Here is a 19,835-nt window from a genome sequence, read left to right on the forward strand (position 1 = left end):
TTTAGAGGGAATTGTTTGAAATGTGAAATTACAGATTCTCTTTCACACATTTTGCGGCCCTTTTAAAACTGAGAACGTTTGTTTTGAAATAGAGCTCATGGAAATCAGAGGCTATCAAGACATTTCTTTGAAACATTGGAAATCTACACATTCTCCTTCATACTGAAGAATATCGGTGTCAGCATGTTTCCTTTTGATATTTCCTCTCCTGTTCTCCTTATTTTTGTTTGTAAGCAGTAAAGACAGATGGGAAGAAATGTCATGAGAACATTAGAAATAAACTAAATGATTTCTTTGTAGGGGGAGTTTCAGTCGCTGAAAGAGAAAGTCTGGTGTACATGATAGAGTTTTTAAAATGTACAGTATATATGCAATGCATGTTGGTTTGATGTGTGTGGGTTAAAAGTCATGCTTTTTTTTGTTTTGCTGTATTATTCTTTGTGTTTAGTGTCTTTTTGTCATTGATTTATAAAGTGAATATTGTTTATATGGAGAATATAAATATGAGGTCAATTTTAAATGTAATGATACAAAGAGCTCAGTTAAACAGTAAATACACAACAAACAAGAAAATAAGCATAGTCAGCAACTTTTATCTTTTTTTCTCTAGAAATGTCTGAACACAATCTACAGCTCATCAGAGGATCATGTGAGCTCTTCACAGAACACGTGTTCATGATGTCAAAGGTCAATCTGACGTTCAGTGTAAAAACTAGTGTCCGTCATCAAGATCACATTCAAGTGTTCATCCTGAGACGATCCTTCACATCACACCTGGAGATATCACAAACAGCTCAGTCTGATCCACTGGGACTGCCTCATGTAAACATCATGTTCTTAATTAGACGTCGTTGGATCTGTACAGGTCTCTGTCTCCGCTGCAGCGTCCTTCTCCTCGGCGTCTCCAGCTTTAGCCGAGTCCTGCTCAGAGCCGACTGTCAGCGCCGACACCCTGCAGGCGAGCCGCTCCAGGACCAAATCAGCCGTGATGGTGAGCGAGTGCTGAAAGGTCAGAACAAAAGAAATGAACACATCTTTTCACTCCAGAGATTCTTTAGCATGTGTCTTCGTTGGGTCTTCTTTTGGGCTGTTATTGGACAAAAAAGGTGACGAAGCTGAAGTGATGTAATCTTCAACATCAGATAATGAATTCAGTCTGGAGACATCTGGAGATCAACTGTCTGAGTCTGGTACAAGTTATTTTCTTAAACACATTATTGACAGCTACAATATTTCTTCATTTCAGCTTCAATTTTGAGCCACTAACACAGGAGAGAAAAGAACCCAGATCAGACTGGGAAAACGCATCATCAGAATGTTTTTTTCTCCCAGGATGTCAAAGCTTCCTTAGACTTGAAAAACATGTCTCCAAAAAACTTTGTGGAAAGAATTCGAATGACAAATCACTTGCACTAACAAATAAACGTATTATAGTATGTCATGATGTGGTTATTAGATCTGATGCTAGATCTCTTTTCATTCTTAAACTTATATTGTCCTTGTGTGAAATTAAATGTTTCTGACAGTTACAGGCCACTACAGATGCAGTAAAGGGAGCAGAGGGAGCAGGCAGAGGCCTCTAAAATCTGTTTAATCATCCTGCTGCCTTTTTTTTCTAGTGGCCAGTAGAGGTCAGTACAAACGTAATACTGTAGTAGTACCTTTACCACTTAAAGAGGATGTTTTGAGTTGAATTCTAAAGCATACGAGCCATCTATTGAAGAGAAATACAGAACAACAGTAAGATCAACAGCAGAGCGGCACTGACTCACAAAGCTGTCATTTCTCTTATATTATTATTAGAAATAGTAAGTCAGTGTACATAGCTTCCTGCTACGTACCTGTAAGATGTGCAGACCCTTCAATGCAAGGACAGCCAGCTCCCTCAGTCCGTCCCCCGTCAGGTCTAAGTAGATGACGGACAGCAGAGGACTCTTGAAGCTCCGCCTCCACTGCAGCTGAAACTGTCCGTCTCCTCTGCTCCCTGCCGGCTGGAATTTATAACAGAGAAGCTCCTGCAAGGCAGAAACAACGGCGAGAATATCAGCATTAAGATTCTTTCATTAAGTACTACACAGTTCAATTTCAGATACTCATTATATCTCTTTACAGTAACACGCAGTACAACAGAAATACCAGGATGTCCTTCAACACCTGGTCACATTTTGCAGTTGGTAAACCTGCATGCTTTAGTGTTTATCCTGACCCACAATCCTCTGCAGCAGAAGATGCATCACATGAAGTGAGCCGCAGGTGGATGGTATTTTGTATTTCTAAGGAAAGTTTTTTTAAATGTTACTGACAGACTCTGATGGATGTATCTGTAAGGAGGTTACATTTCAAGGTTGTACCTCCCAATATGTTTATTGGCTGCAAAGAGAGAAGTTTGTAGCGGTGCCTTCTGTACCAAAATGAACTGAAAAACCATTTAGATCTGAGTGTGTGTCTTTGTTATGTTTCATCATATTCTCTTGCTCTGTACCTTTGTTAACAACATTTTATTTCATAAAGTCTGCTCATATTCTTAATTGTTCACAATCTAAATCCTCAGATGTGATCCAGTGCAGAGCCACAGAGCTCCATTGGTGTCCCCAAACTATTAAAACACATAAATGAGCCACACTGTTGAACTGTGTTGTTTGATATAAACACTACTTTATGTTTTCTTTAATCTCACACACACTGTGTGGCTGCTTGATAAAAACTACATCCTGTGTTAATCACTCAGTTGAGAACAGGAACCCCTCCTTTTCGCTCTTGAAGTTGGCAGATTTAAAAACATCCCGGAGGAACTCAGCCTGTGTGAACTGTGTGATTTAGGAGAAGTGGAGAATGCATCTCATTTTATTTTGTACTGTGTTTTTAATGATGACTTAAGAACACCTTTGATTAATGAAATGTGCGCTCGGAATCCTGAAATGTTCTGGATCAATGATGATGACACGATGGCGAGGTGGTTTAATTTCAATGTTTCTAAGTCGGCCATGTTTGTCTCTGGAGCCTGGAAGAAACATCTGGATGTTTTCTTCTGTAGTATTATTATTAATAAGTTTCTTCTTTTGGTCTCTGTGTATTAATAATGGTGTCCTGTAAGTCTGTTTTGGACTGGGCATATTCTTTATGCATGACACAATAATAAAATCAATCAATCAATAGGTGGACGTTTTGATTAGATAAGTTTTCGTACGTTTACATCCAGAAACCGCATCACTCCCCTTTGAGAGTCCCTTAACCTGAGAATATTAAAACACTGCACACCTTGTTTTAGTTTGAACCGTTATAAACTTTTAGAAACAAGAGCAGAACCCAAGATTTTCATGCTTTGTTCAAACCTGATTTGTCAAGCCCCTGTCATGGGACTCTTTTATAATAAATATTCATCAGTAAAAAAATGTGAAGCTTCTTTACAAATCTGCTGTTTCTTCCTGTTTGAGTGGTGTGACAAAGATTACAACAGTCAGGTCCAGAAGAAAATGACTGAGTCTTTAAAAAGAGAGTGAGTGAGAGAGAGAGAGAGATCAGGATGTCATCAATCTCATCCTGATGACATCAGTGAGATGTCAAGGACAAGACGAGACAGAATCACACTCTCTACTACACTGTAACAGATATATATATTTGAGAGAGGCTTTCTTCGATGCTATATAATACTATATATCCTGAGTTTATCCATCTCCTCGATCCCCAGGAGCTGCCCTCTCTATGTGGGGAGAAAAGTCTGTGTGCAGTACCAGCTGCAATGTTGATGTTTGTCACAAATGAAGACAAACTACACTTAATGTTTCTTAGTAATTACACCCTAAAAATGACCCATCGTTATTGTTAATGTTGTTTATTGTATTTTCATATTGTATATATTTGAGTAATCATTTGTTGATCATAATTTTTCTTTACTGCTTTGGCAACATGAATTGCTGATCTGTCATGCCAACAAAGCTCTTTTGAATTGAAATGACAGAGAGAGAGAGAGAGAGAGAGAGAGAGAGAGAGAGATAGAGAGAGAGAGAGAAACAGAAAGAGAGAGATAGAGAGAGAGAGATTTTGACCAATAACAGAGAATCGAGAGCATAATGACATATTGGCTTATGTCAGATTTCTCTAAATATAGGATCAGCAGCTGTATGCTTTGGTTCATATGAATAAAGTGTTGCAGTAAGGAGAAGCTCTGACCTGCCCGTATGTTCCCAACAGCACCTCCTTCTGACCATCAAAATCCAGATCGATGACCAGAGCACAGAGCACGGCGTCCCACTGATCGCTCTCTGGGAGGCACACGGGACGTGACAAACCTCGATCCTGCACGTCTCTGAGCAAACACACAAAACACACAAACACACCGCACTGAGAGCAGGCAGTCTGAGAGAAGGTCTGAATGAAAACACACCAAACCAAAGGATCATTTCACTGTTATCTTTATAGACTTGTCTCTGGTTCTGACCTGTAGACAACGGCCATCTCGATAGCACTCGTTACCAGAAGGTTGTAGCTCTTCAGCTCCACACCTTAAAAAAAAAAAAGAAACAGACCTGTTAGACCAATTAGTCCAAATCCAAATCATGGCTGCACATCCAAAAGAAGACAAAATTAAATCTAACATAGATACCAATAACCTACTGTTCTCTCTGCTGGACTGACCTGGCTCGGTTTGGCAGCTCAGAGGGAACAGCAGCACTGAAGAGATCGGACTGTCAAACTGGAACCTCCAGCTCTGCAGAACCTCTGATAACAAAAACACAAAACATCCTTCAATCACAACCAGAAGTCTTATACATCTGCCAGCATCAATAAGGCCCTATAAGGACTTCCTGTAGCGATATCACATCAATGCTGAGTCTGACTTTATGTGATTTATTGATGCACATAATCTGGATTTTTATCTCTGTAAAGTGTACATTTATCCATAAATTATCTATACTGCTTATCTCATTCTGGGGGCAGCCAACCCCAGCTGTCATGGAGTGACAGGCGGGGTCAGCCCTGGACGCCAGGCGGTCCATCACAGAGCTGACTTATAGACAAACAACCCTACACACTCACAATAACACCTATGGGAAATTTAAAGCCACTAATTAACCTAATGAGCATGACTTGGGACTGTGGGAGGAAACCAGAGTACCTGGAGAGAAGACAGGCTACAAGGGGAGAACAAACAGACTCCACACAGACAGGCCTCTGTTCAACTGAGGATTCAAACCACGAACTTTCTCCCTGTGAGGCAACAGCAAGCACCAGTGTGCAACCACACTACTGCTGTGCAGCCCTGTACATTTGACATTTCTTTATATTTCTTACTGTTAACTTCTGCATATATGTTAATGTATTGTGGAAACAGATCTGTTGTATAGAGTGTATAATGTTCTCTGCTTTTTTAATGTTTCAAGATTACAAAAACTCCTTGAATGTTGGAGTCCCGCTGCAAACTTTCTTTCTATTTTAATGACATTTCTAAGATTATGTTATGCATCAAAACACCAAGAGAAACCCCGTTCTGTGTTTATTCTTTCCCCTCACCTGGTCCTGTCTGGTCGACCAACGCCAGTCCAACGCAGCCGTTCTGACAGCCGAACGCAGAGAGTCGTCCACTGCTGGGTATACTCAACACATCCAACCACAGCACACTGCAGAGAGGGAGGGCATGTACCAGATTAACTGGCTGAATGTGTGACTCAAGATGTGACAATAAAGAACATTATGAGAAGCAGAAAAGTCCTGAGACAGAGTCGCTCACAGGGTTAAATAATAACTTATTACTTCTTATATGAGATAGAATAGGAAAGAGACAACAAGGTCAAAGAGAGTCAGACGAACTTGCTGGGCAGTTCTTGTAGTTCAGGGAAGAGTTTCTCCACGGGCTGCTCTTCAAACTGGTGCAGGGAGGCGTTCTGTCAGAAACAGGAGAGTCAGGCTGAATAATGCTCTGAGGTTACATCAAAGAGAAAATCTCCTCAAACACAGGTATGAAAAAGTCATTACCAGCATATCTGAACTATCCTCCTAAAAAAAAAAACTTTCCTGTAGCTTTGAACTTTTTTTTAAAAGGTTTTTTTAGGGGGGCTTTTTATGCCTTTCTTTAGAGATAGGACAGAGGGAAGAGTGAGAAATCAGGGAGAGAGAGAGAGTGGGGGATGATATGCAGGAAAGGAGCCACAGGTTGGTTTCGAACCCGGGCCGCCCGCTTGGAGATCTAGAGCCTCCATACATGGGCCGCACGCACATATAAATATGCAGATACACTCGTTGATTATTCATTAATTTATATGCTCATATGCTTATATGCAGATAAATAAGGGGAAAGGATCCATCCATCCATTATCTAAACCACTTTTCCCGTTCGGGGTCATGGGTCTGAAATTGATCCCAGCTGTCATTGGGCGAGAGGCGGGGTACTGGTCTGTACTAGTCGCCATTTAATCACAGGGCTGACATATAGAGACAGACAAGCAGCCACACTCACATTACAGGCAATTTAGAGTCACCAGTTAACCTAACGAGCATGTGTTTGGACTGTGGGAGGAAGCTGGAGCACCCAGAGAGAACCCACAGGGAGAACATGGAAACTCTACACAGGGGATTCAAACCAGGAACAGGGGAAAGGATGAAATTCTCTCTCTCACTCACACACACACACACACACACACACGCACGCACGCACGCACGCACGCACGCACGCACGCACACACACTCACACACACACGCACGCACACACGCACGCACACACGCACACACACACACAGGCTCTAATCTGACCTCCTTGTACAGGTGGATCCTCTGGTCGTGTCCACTGAGCAGAAACACCGTCTCCCTGCCTCCATCGTCACACTGAACTCTGACAGAGAGAGAACAGGTCGCTCATATTCACACTGTGTGTCATGTTTTCTGTCTGGACAGAAGCTTCTGACTGAGAATCTGAAACACTAACACACATTCAGGAAAAACTCCCATAAAGCCTGAAGTAGTAGAAACAGCTTCAACATAGATTTAGAGGAGCATATTAAACAAGAGAACCTATTACAAATACCTGCTGTGAGATAAAGTCACAAACCAATGGGTGATGTCACAGTGTCTCTGCTTACTTCTTCCACACAGTCCATGTTGGTAACTGGAGCTTTCTCTAACAGACACTAAACCTAAAAGGTGAACCTCACAGTTTACTAGTGAAAGCACTCACTCTGTGTGGTAGAGCTGGAAGGGTGTGAACTGCAGCTCCAGATTGAGGCAGCTCTCTGTTCAGAAACAAAAACATACATCAGTATTTTAAACACGTGTGTTAGAGCAGGGGTGGGCAATTGGCAGCCCGGGGGCCACATGCGGCCCCCATCAACCCTCAATGTGGCCCTCGGGTCAATTTTTACATTAATACAATGTTTACATTAATTAATTGGAAACATGAAGAAAACATGACAAAATCTGCCATGAAATCATAAAACCCAGAAATACGTCCATAATAATATTTGATCACTGGTATATGTTGAGTTAAATTTGAGACATAATTGATTGGAATCATTTTTGTATCCTACAATTTGGCCCTCTGGTAGTCAGAATTAAATGAAAAGTTGCCCATCCCTGTGTTAGAGGGAGCACTGTAAAAAATAAGCACTGGGTAAGTTCAAACGTAACCAAGCTGGAACATCATTTCTAATTTAGGAGTTTACGCACTACTTCCATCAGCAGCTGAAGTAGTTCAAACGTAGGAAGAAGTTACAACTTCAATCTTACATGTAGCTCATGGAGGTGGATTGTTTTGAAAGGTGGGATAACTTGGAGGATGAGGAGAGAGGGTTTAACCGGCTGTTTGGTGTCAGGAGTGCGCTCTCTGTGACAGATTAGTGTTTCCCCTAGGTTTACAGCATTGGGGGGGGTGGGGACAAGCCGACATGCATGCCGACACGGCGACACAACAACACAACGACACAATGACACAACGACACAAACACTTGAAGGAATCTTGGTGTTCATGTGTTACTTTTAATGACAGCTGTCCTTTACTATTGGAAAGGTATCCTTAAATGACTTCTTTCCCTGATTTCCGACTCTATCCACTATCCTATCTCTACAATAAAGCCACAAAATAACCAAAAATAAATCTGGTCTTTTTGTAAAAAAAATAAATAATAATATATACATATATATATATATATTTTTTTTTTTACCAATATAATGGTAGGGGAAACACTGGATTACATCCTTTAACAATGTTGGATGACTTTGGTTTCACTTTGGTTTTTCATGAGTGGAGATGATTTTGTCTGAATACAGCACCATGAAATGTAGCTTATCTCCCAGAAAACTGCAGGTCTGCTGAAACTCTCAGCTCTTTTAAATCAAGGTTGAAGACACATCTGTTTACAGCTGCCTTTAATTAAACAGTTTTAATAAGATTTTAAACTTTTACTCTGCACTGTAATTATTGTTTTTTTAACTCTTTTAATTTATTTTATTTTATTTTTTTATTTAAATTAATTTCATTTGAATTATTTTTATTTGAACATATTTTCAGATTTAATAATTTCAGTGATTTTTAAATGTTCTATTTTAATGTTTCTTTTCTTTCCTCTGTCATGATGCTTTTTGATGTCTTGTGTGAAGCACTTTGAATTGCCTTGTTGTTGAAATGTGCATCATAAATAAACTTGCCTTGCCTTACCTGTACTTGACGAGTTCACCGCCTGATGTCACTGTTGTTATTTTACACTGGCTGTAGATTACGTGTGTGTCTTTGGTTATCACCTCATGCTTTGTCATATTTTCAAACATTTTTGTTTCTGTTTGTAGACTGACACCATTTGAAGAAGGCGCAAGAGGAATCACTGTAACAAACACTGCACTAATTGTTTTTCACTGACTGCTCACAGAAAGTTCAAACATCATTTCTAAGATGATATTTTGGTAAGTTTGGAGTTTTGGATGTCACACTCCACCAGTTAAGATCGTTAAGATGAACCTTACATCCCCGTCGTGTAACTAAACAACGACACAACTTAACTAACTTGTTTCATCGTAGGGTTCAGTGTCAGCTTTACCCCGACTATAGACAGAACACAGCTGGTTCAACGGGCCACAGGACTCTTAGTTCACTCACGTGCGATGGACTCCAGGTTGAACTCCGACCCCGGCTCATAGTCACAGTAGATATTCAGGAACGGTGTTGCTTTGTCACCAGAGTCCTGCAGGAGTTCAGAACAAACTTTGTGTGTTTAACAAACTTTCAATAAATGAATTAAAGAGAGCATTACATAGAAGTATACACATGACCTCTGGGGTTAAATATAAATACCTTTACAAATGTGATGCCCACCACCAGACCTCTGTTGGGCGGTGACTTGTTGAAGGAATCAATTGAAACTATTTCTGCATCAACTAGAGAAAGAAGACACAATTAACTTTTAAAGCATCGACCAACTTATACAGACTTATATAGCACCATGAATATTTGTTTTTCCATTATTTAAAAGAGAGTTGATTGATAATTGTTTTTAATAATAGCAGTGAGTGAGTGAGTGAGTGAGTGAGTGAGTGTGTGTGTGTGTGTGTGTGTGTGTGTGTGTGTGTGTGGTGTGTGTGTGTGTGTGTAATAAATGGTGTAATGACTATGAAGTACAATCTCATGTCCCAAAAAGTTTGAACGCTGTGTTAAATGTAAATAAAACAGGATGTGATCATTTTTAAAACACTGAAACCCCTTTATTTAAATAGAAATAAAACTGTTTTCAATAACCATTATGACATTTAGATAACTTTACCTTCCATATACCTTCATACACATTATCTCTTTGAGTTTATTAACAAACTAGGGACTGCTGCAGTTGTAAACAGGGTTATTCTTCAGAAGGAGGACAGAAGATATCATTCACAACACATCCAGACAAAGACATGAATTCATGTTAGTGCTGCGTCAGAAGGAGTCCCACTGAGCTGTGAGCAGGTTTAAAATGAATTTACTGTTTTGATTTGATTAAAAATGTGAGGTCTAAATATGATTCAATCAGATTGGATTAGATACCACAGTTGTAAAGGTTAGTAAACTGATGGACACTTCTTAATTCTTAAAAATTGTTTAGAAATTATTTTATAATCGCTTGTCTTATTAGATAGATAGATAGATAGATAGATATATTTAGATAGATAGATAGATATATTTAGATAGATAGATAGATAGATAGATAGATAGATAGATATATTTAGATAGATAGATAGATAGATATATTTAGATAGATAGATAGATAGATAGATAGATAGATATATTTAGATAGATAGATAGATATATTTAGATAGATAGATAGATAGATAGATAGATAGATAGATAGATAGATAGATATATTTAGATAGATAGATAGATAGATAGATAGATAGATTTAGATAGATAGATAGATATATTTAGATAGATAGATAGATAGATAGATAGATTTAGATAGATAGATAGATATATTTAGATAGATAGATAGATAGATAGATACTTTATTGATCCCGAGGGAAATTCAAAGCATCCAGTAGCAGGTTACAAGACGTACATGACATGAAACATTTGTTACAAATTAAACCACAAAACCGACGCCCCCCTCCCATACATATATATTAACCTGAAAAAAAAAGATTTAATGAATACCCCTAGATCAATCAAACTTAAACTGTGCAATTAAAAATAGATTTATACAAGAAATGTACATAACCTGTGCAGGGATAAAAATATATGTGACATTTAAACAAGAGTCTATAAACAGTTGAGGAAAAACATCTGTAATTATTATAAATCTGATACTTCATGAGTCTGTATCCTTTAACCCTTACATAATGTATTATAATGTAATGTTGTGACTGTGTGCAGCAGGTGTCCCGGGCAGTACCTGGTATGTAGGTGAACTGGACCTCTTTGGCTACAGGTCTGGTTTTGTGCTGCAGCTCCTGGTACCTGAAACACACCACCTTCCCTTTGAGAGTGGCCGCTAACAGCTGCTGCTCTCCCGCCTGACACAGGCCGTAAATGTTACTCTGCGACGGGAAGCGACTGAAGCTGTCCTCCACGAAGGGATACAACTCTCTGAGCATCCTGAAGAAAACTAAATGAATCCAGTGATAACCTCAGAGAAGAAACTAACTAACAATGCTCATAATGCGGCTAAAGCTTCATTTCAAACTCCATTTATAGCGACATGTTTGCTCCAATTAGCAATATATTTTAGGTTATTGGTTTAAAAAGCTGACAATTACTAGAAACAGTCATTTATACGATAAAAGGGGAATCTTTAAAATGGTCTCTGTTCCTCTGGCTCATTGTTAAAAGCATGAGAAAACTATTGTGAAAACAAAACATCCGGGTTTGGCACGAGATGCGTTCAAGTCTATCGGATTTATTTTAAGCCCTGAATGCTCTTAAACTATCAAGCGAAGGGATATAGGGTTTTCACGTCAAACTTAAAACTGAGGCAGGCAATTCCTCTATATGAAGCCGATTTCTGATTTCCTGTACTTTTTCTATATTTTTATGGTTTAAAATATATTATGTTCTGTTTAATATACATTTAAAAATCCCGATGATGAAACATAGCTCTCTACAGATATCCTTTTAAATAAAAGGCTATCCACGCTATGAGACAGTGACTTTTTTGGACAATTAAAAAGTAAAAATATACACCTACTTCGTCAATTTAGTTTGACTTTATTTTGTCGCCTTAGTTAGAATTTATCCGACGCTCGAAAGGCAGCACCTGACTGCTCTACTTCATGTTGGAAATGAATGACAGATTCGACGCATGGTATTTATTATGCTGCCATCTAGAGGTTATATCAGTTTCAGCTGAAATGTAGTAGGCAGTAGGCACTGACTTTTTATTTTCTTTTGAGGAGATTCTGTCATGTAACGAAATTATTTTTGAACGTCTTCTTACTCGGGGAATTAATCTATGCTCTTTTTTAAGCACTTTTTAAATATCAGAAAGTCATTTTATTACCCTGCAGTCAATGCAATAAAAAAAGTGACATGTCTAAGGTAATGTCAAATATTTATGTAGTTAGCAGACACCAAAGACAAACCTTTCAGATACAAGAGTCAAACATAATTGTACAGAAAATTTTCAACGAAGAAAACAGTATTGGTGTTCAATTATTAATTTCAATTAAGTCAAATACTTTTGTGTTTGATTTATATTATCCTAAAACCCTTTATCCTTTATTGCTCCCCCACATTAGGCAAAACATTTACAGTACATCTTCAACCACACACATTAAGGCCAGTTATTGTTTGTCCACTAGATGTCAGCAAAACTCAATCATCAAGTTATAAAAGTGATTCTGGAGGAAAGCTGTACGCTGCCCTCCAGCTGTTCTGTTTTACATCAAACAAGACCACGGCTTGCACAAAGGCCGAGGGCCTACAGCAACCCGGGAAGAAGGATGCTAACGTCAAAGACAATATTTTATATCTGGTCCAAAGAAAATTGACCTTAAAATGATTTGGTCCATAGCAGCAGATAGATTCAACCCAACATGTTGACTCTACTTAACCTCAAATATCACAAACTTGTATTCATATGGTGGCTTTAACTAAGAGATAAAACAAATCCTTCACCTTTCATTACAAAGAAGAGAGTTCATCTAAATGTCTTTTCTTCCGGTGTTGTTTTTTTAACCAGGTCATTTGCCAACACAGGGATCAGTATGTTCCTGGCTTAGCCTAAACGTGACCCAATGGCCGCCTAACCAGCCAGTGGGTCACACTCCTTTACTGAAATGTGACAAACCTGCTCTCACATCCTCAGTCACACCAGAGTCAACACAATGCATTGTGAGTTCTCTGTAGAACAACAGGTTGTGTGGTTGTGTTTAAACAGCATGGAGAACTACCTCCAAAGTCTGTGTGTTTTAAAGTGCAAAGAGGAGCACATGGTGAACCTGTTCCTCCCTGAACTGTCGTCACTCACTTTTAATGGAATTAGCCGAAGGAGACACCAAAAAAACAACAACAAAAACACTTTAAGGACAGTGTTCAGAGCCGGAAACCAGGAAAAAGAAACACTGTCTCTTCCTTAAAAAAACATTTGATTGGTTAGACATTTAAGTGCTCATATGTCACTCCTTTGAATTTGAATGTCATCAATACGTTTGGTGTGCTCTCTCAGACTTTACTAAGTAAGTAAACACACTTTAAAAACTATCCAATACTCTGAAATATAATATTTCACTGAAGCATCGACAGGAGGGCCATGGATTGATGATCCCTAAGGGGATTCAAATTTATCTGATAGTCACAAAATAAACAATCGTCTTTAAAAGAAAATAGAAACAAAGAGGTAAACAGCAAAGTTGGAATAAAGTACTGGAAGTTTAATACGCCCCAATCCTTCACCAAAAATGTCTCCTAAACATTTGTTTCATCACAGACTTTGAACCCATTGTTTTCCACTCAATGTGTCTACAACAGAGGACAGTAAATGACATCCCAGCAGATTACACGTCTGATTTCTTTTTATCATTTTTCTCTTAGACTCTCATAGAAAGATTTAAAACAGGGAATGATGTGTGTGTGATATACGGTGGGAGAGCTTTGTTTCAATTTAAGTTATATAATAATATTTAAATATTCATTGTGTTTCCCATTATCTTATCAACGCAGGTGTCTGAGAATATTTTACTGCAGTCACAAGCTCTCTCATTGTTTTCTTTTTCATCTGGCTTTTATATTTTTATTAACATAACCTGCTTGCATTCATTTTTGTTTTCATTATTATTATTTACCTTTTTCCTTTACTTTTATTTACTGATTTTTAACATTCTATTGCATAAAGGTTTAGCCAAAACAACATATGTGATTGAATACCTCCCGGGTAACATAACAGATGATAAAGTTACATGATATGATTAGGAAGAGCGATAATCAAACGGTTACACTGAATTAAGTGAAATGTTGTTGTTTTGTTTTTTTACAAGTTATTACTGCAGCTACATGTCCGATGTGTCCTTGGGTAAGACACTTGACCCTAAACTGTTCCTGCTGTTTCATTGCCGGCGTATGAATGTGTATGAATGTGATTAGTTACCGCTGATGGTCACTTATAGAAACCTCTACTATCAGGGTGTGAATGTGTAGGTGTGACTTGCGATGTAAAACACTTTCAGAAGTCAGAAGACCAAAAAAGCGTTATACAAGCTCAAGTCCATTTAATATTTTCCTAAAAACAAATTACTTGTTTCTTATTGTAGTTAGCAATAATCATATATAAAGAAAAGTATGTCTTGCTTTACAGTGAAATGAGTGTTTTAGCATTAAACACTTGAACAGATCTTCATGTAACAATCTCATTAAGAGTTGAACAACTTTAAAGTTCTGAACCTAAAATCACCCTTTTTTTTCTAGTATGAATCAGAAACACACCAGTCCAACATTATGACAGCATTTAATCCTCGACCCAGGATCAGAAATGGCTGCAGTATGAACATGGTGATGTTTTAAAGTCACCCCTGGTTTCTAAAAAAAAAAAACTAGACAATGAACTCTAAAAAGCCTGGTCCTTATTCAGTTAAATTAAAGAACTTTCTCTGTGGATATACGGAAGAAGAAGAAACAACCCAGAGAAAAATACATTTAGAAAAGAGATCACCAAAATGTTTTATTTGTTTCTCAAGAGACAACTTTGAGATTTGTGTGAAAGCAAAATGAGGCTATGGTTTATTTCTCCTGCTTTTCATTTGTGTCTCCAGGGGGAAAAAGGAGCACAGAGTCTCAACTTCGTAAAAGAGAAAAAGAGTAAAAGAGATCACCTGAAGCTCCGTATGTCATCATATCCTCGAATAAATTTCTCACAGAAAAAAGCAAAAAAACTCACTGGAATCATTAAACATGCAGCTATAATCACCGGCACCACCCAGATCCAACTGTCAGAACTTTACATGTGAGCAGCAGAAAGGAAAGTGGTCTGCATCACTGAGGACCCTTCAAGCCCCCTTCACCACTCACTTCATCTACTCCCCTCAGGCAGAGGTTTCAGAGTACCATTAGCTACAAAGAAAACTTACAGTAACTCTTTTATTCCAACTGCAATACACATTTTAAACAAGGCCAGACAAACGTGCTGTTCATGTGTTTTTACATATTTATGGGACTTCTTTTTGATTGTCTGACTTTGTGTGAGTGTTATTGGTCTGAATGTTTTTATGTTACTGCGCCTCAATCAAAGCTAATATTCTCATTATGTGATAAACAATAAAAAAATGTAATCTTTAAATCTTTGAATCTTGAATAATCTGTAGATGTTTTCAAATAAGGCAATTAGCGCATTGATATTGAAATGATGCAGCTTTTTATATTAAACACTGTTTTACTGCCTTACAGTTTATTTTATGTCTGCATTGGAAGTGTCAGTTTCTTTTTGAATCCATTGTTGATGAAGTTTACTTTGAAGGCTAGATTTTGTGATTATACACAGAGGTGTTTCTCTCTTTTTGTGCGTCTTGTTATTGTTTTCTCCTTTTGAGAAGACAATGAGACAATACCTCTCCTCTAAGTCACTAAAGAGGCTCCTGTTCTACAGTCTCAGTTATTTCTCCTGGTGGAGATCACCTGGAGGTGTAGAGGAGCAGGATATGAGCAGTCAGTGTTTCTTCTGGGAATGTTTAAAAAAACACTTTAGGATTACCAGTTCATCAGATCAGTGGTCACCTAACCTGTGGCCCCATAGTGTGTGTGTGTGTGTGTGTGTGTGTGTGTGTGTGTGTGTGTGTGTGTGTGTGTGTGTGTGTGTGTGTGTGTGTGTGTGTGTGTGTGTGTGTGTGTGTGTGTGTGTGTGTGTGTGTGTGTGTGTGTGTGTGTCTGGTGTGGAGCAGACGGAGGTGAGGCCCAGCGAGCTGCTGCTCCATATTGTGACATTTCAGAGGTGGCTGTGTGCTTCACCCCCACTTCTCCTAATACCACCTGCTAATCCATCTGCAGGATTACTGTCCACTGTAATCACTCATCCTCAGGACTGACACACCTCACACTCCTGACTCAGTACACACACACACACACACACACACACACACACACACACACACACACACACAACAAAAGAAGTTAACTGTGGCGATGTTAGTCGGGTGAATGATCATTCAAGAATAATAAAGATTTGATTTGTGCATCACCTTCATGCACAGATTTTTGAGTTCTGACAACATTTGAAACATTGCTGTAAACACAAAAATAAACATCAAGAAAAACATTTCCTGTTTATCATCAAACTTATGTTTTCTTGTGTTCTGTTGAAACTTTATGTGCCATTTTTTTGTGACCCCGCATGATATTCATTTAGCTTTGTGTTTACAGGATCTGATACTTAAATGGTGCAAATCTGGAACACAAAAGCACAGCATTATAACACAATTAGATCCTTTTTTTTATACTCCAATGTATGCGTTATCTGCAGAAAACATCAACCTAAAGATTGTCAAGACTTACCGTTGTGTCCTCTTTATGTACAAAAACAAAGCTTTTTACATTCCTATCAATCAATCAATCAAACTTTATTTATATAGCACCTTTAAATTGCAGTTCAAAGTGCTTAACAAGAGTGCAGAAAAGTTGTTGACAAAAAGTAGTTTATAAAATCATTGAGAGACTAATGCATACCAATAAGAATTAAAAAATATGTATAAAAATAAAATAAAATAGAATATGACACATAAAAGCAACAAGATATTAAAATAAATACATAAGAGGAAAATATTTAAAATTGTCGTAGGATAAAAAAGACAATACAGTAATGTTAAGATTTGAATTGATATAAAACACTATATAAAAGCCAGACTGAATAAATGAGTTTTAAGACTGCATTTTGATGCTGCATCTATGATGAGGTCGGGGTAAAAGGGATAACATAACAAACAAATTGAATGCGTTTGTTGACTGTTTGAAACAGCTGCTGTAGGAAACACTAAAGTAAATTAGACAGCGTTAAGGCCCCACTCCAGAAGAAATGTCAACTTTTATTTAATATTTTATATTTATGAGTCATTTCCTAAAGATGTTGATCAGGACACTGTTCACCAAACAGTTGTTGACAAATAACTTTATTGTTCAAAAACGTATTGCTAAAAGTAAGTAATGATATGAAGCTCCGCTGAGCCATGCAGACAAACTGTCATAAGATCGCTGTTTATATTTTATGGATTAAATATTGTCTTCATTTCTTCATTGGCTCTGCATGAATACTCTGCTTTATGGAGGTTCCTTATGGACAGATTGCTTTCCTGTTTCTGTTAGCTAGTTAGCTCATGTGGCTTGTGGCTGCAGTGTAAAGAGCAGCAGAACTAGATCCAGGTGAGAGGATAACAGAACTACACTCAGCAGTAGTCCAGCAGAGACAGTGGTGAACCCTCTGGTGACTCACTAAAAGATGTTCAAAGGGGCCTCTTGAACGACGAGCCACAGAAACCTTCAGACATCAACACAAAGATACACCTAACATCCCACTGCTCCAACTTAAATCCTCACTACGTAACTAGAGAGGAGCTGAAAACAAATTAGGTCTGACTTATCCAAATAATACAAAAGAAATAAGCTAATTGGGGTGCCGGTGGCCTAGTGGTTATATTGCACGCCCCATGTACAGAGCCTGTAGTCCTCGAAGTGCTGACCTGAGTTCAAGTCCAACCTGTGGCTCCTTTCCTGCATGAATTCCTCTCTCTCTCTCTCTCTCTCTCTCTCTCTTTCTCTCTTTCTCTCTCTCTCTTGCCCTCTCTCTCTCTGATTCCCATCTCTATCCACAGTCCTGACTAAATACAGGGAAAAAAACAACACATTGACACATGTACCTGACGCTAGCTTTTACCCCTACAATTCGTTGCCCTGCTGTTTATCTTAACTTGGTGTAGTTATATCATATAGAGTTAGGACTCCGCTGACCATGACAGTCGTTCTCCTCTTTAATCTCATGCTACTGCATCATTTAAGGCTCATCCTAATAAATAGATCAAGGTGCATCTCTGAAGTTTGAATCTGTATGGACTGTCGGTTAAAACAGTTTATTCCATCTGATGTACAAACCCACCTACACAGAGCATGATGATAATAATCTAAATATGATATTTCAAATATAATGTTTATGAGAATATTGTTTTTATTCTGAAGAATGAATATATACATGAATAAAAACAGGTAGAAAGAAATAATACAGCTATTTAACTGAAGTTTAAACCTTCACTTAGAAGTGAAACTCTCTTATGTTGGACGTTAATCCTGTGGTTCTAAAGTTAAATATCAGCAGTGGATTAAATGTAATGTCTAAATGAACTGATTTCGTTGAGGTTGAATTAAAAACGATCCTCTGGTCAAAATAAACGTTGTGAGTCTTTTTTCATGCGATGCTGTAGGTCAATACTTACATCAAAATCTGCTTCACTTTACGATGAAAAATCAGAAACATCATTTATTTTGTCCCTTAGAAAATGTTTAGAAAACCTTAAAGGAATAGTTTACCATTTTAAGAACGACTTTACATGTATGTGTTGAACTAAATGAGAAAGTCAGACAGATTTTATAGCGAGCAGCGAGTTACCTTATCAAGACAACATCAAGACTGTTAGCAGGAGGAAAACAAGGCATCCTGTTTATAGCTCCTCGGATTAAACAAACATGATATAACGCTCTACTAAGTGAACTTAGGAGGTGATGTTAGGTGAATTTCTCTATCTTTGGACTGAACAAGGTGACCTGTTTTATTTTTCTATTGTATTTGCTTTATTAGGTTGACCTGTGTAGCTTTAGATTTAACAGACATGAGGGAGGTATCCATGTAGTCATCGAACATGGGAAGACAGGTTCAGTATAAAGAAAATAAAAGTTAAATGATGAGAAGAATCATTTAAAAAGGTTTCAAGCTGAGTACAACTGTTTAAACATGCTGGCATCTTTATCAGATTGTTCTTTTCAGTTCTACGGCTTTTTGTTCCTCCTGTAATCGATCGACCGAGTTTTGTGTTCTAAAACACTCTCTAAATATTTTTAATATATAACCTTATCCTCTTTCAGCCGTTGTTAATTTGTTCATGTGCAGGTAACACTGATGGATGTAAACTGCACTTTGATGGGTTGTTTAAACCTTGGAACAATAATTCTTGTTTGGGTTGATTTATTGAACTTTAGCAGAAAGCAAACGTTGTGCTGTGAATAAGCCTAATAAAGTAACTTTATAATTCTACAATTCACTTAGCAGACTCTTTTATCCAAAGCGACATACATCAGAGAGTAAGAACAACACAAGCAAGGATCTAGAAAAAAGGGAACAATGTCAGTAAGAGCAAACGATCAGCTTTGAGTCTGATTGGACACACAGGTGCTGACAGGAAGTGACCAGAGGCAAAGCACAACATTGAGGGCAGTTCTTGAGAGCTCTAATCAGTATAGAAACCATCTTATAAGTCATCGTTATCAAACAAAAACCATTGTCATTACCATCATCATCATCATCAATAATATGGAGACCATCATCATTAAGTTAGTAGGTATTCATGAAAGAGCTGGGTCTTTAGCTTTTTCTTAAAGGTGCAGAGGGACTCTGCAGATCACATGGAGTTTGAAAGTTTGTTCCACCACCGGGGGGGCGACAGAGGAGAAGAGTCTAGTCAGAGACTTAGGACCCTGTTGAGAACTTTAATATCTGTGGTATTTATCCATATCACTCTTATAGTACTGATAATTATTTAAAGTTAGTTCTGATCTTGCAACAAGAAATCTGATTGGACAGGAGACATTCTTTAAGTGCTGATGTAAAGATCACTGATGCTGCATTCATGTGCTGCTCAGGTGCTCCAAGTTTCCAAGTTGGGAAGTCGTTCTTCTGACTTCAGTGTGTTCACCTGATTTCAGTTCA

The 19,835-nt window shown here is 38.1% G+C and overlaps 1 protein-coding gene across 1 annotated transcript; it reads right to left on the reverse strand.

Annotated features, from left to right (window-relative positions):
- Nucleotides 1–573: 573 nt before the first annotated feature.
- kptn (kaptin (actin binding protein)) lies at nucleotides 574–11,307 on the reverse strand. The gene is made up of 12 exons (XM_061056006.1): nucleotides 10,842–11,307; nucleotides 9,275–9,357; nucleotides 9,080–9,164; nucleotides 7,169–7,223; nucleotides 6,748–6,826; nucleotides 5,809–5,882; nucleotides 5,512–5,618; nucleotides 4,615–4,719; nucleotides 4,439–4,502; nucleotides 4,171–4,306; nucleotides 1,842–2,015; nucleotides 574–1,002 (listed from the first exon to the last, which is right to left on the reverse strand). Exons 1-12 carry the CDS (start codon nucleotides 11,041–11,043, stop codon nucleotides 838–840), a joined length of 1,329 nt encoding a protein of 442 aa, XP_060911989.1. The 5' UTR covers nucleotides 11,044–11,307; the 3' UTR covers nucleotides 574–837.
- Between the last annotated feature and the right edge of the window lie 8,528 nt (nucleotides 11,308–19,835).

The sequence above is a fragment of the Labrus mixtus genome, chromosome 14 (assembly GCF_963584025.1).
Source record: "Labrus mixtus chromosome 14, fLabMix1.1, whole genome shotgun sequence".
Classification (NCBI taxonomy): Eukaryota; Metazoa; Chordata; class Actinopteri; order Labriformes; family Labridae; genus Labrus; species Labrus mixtus.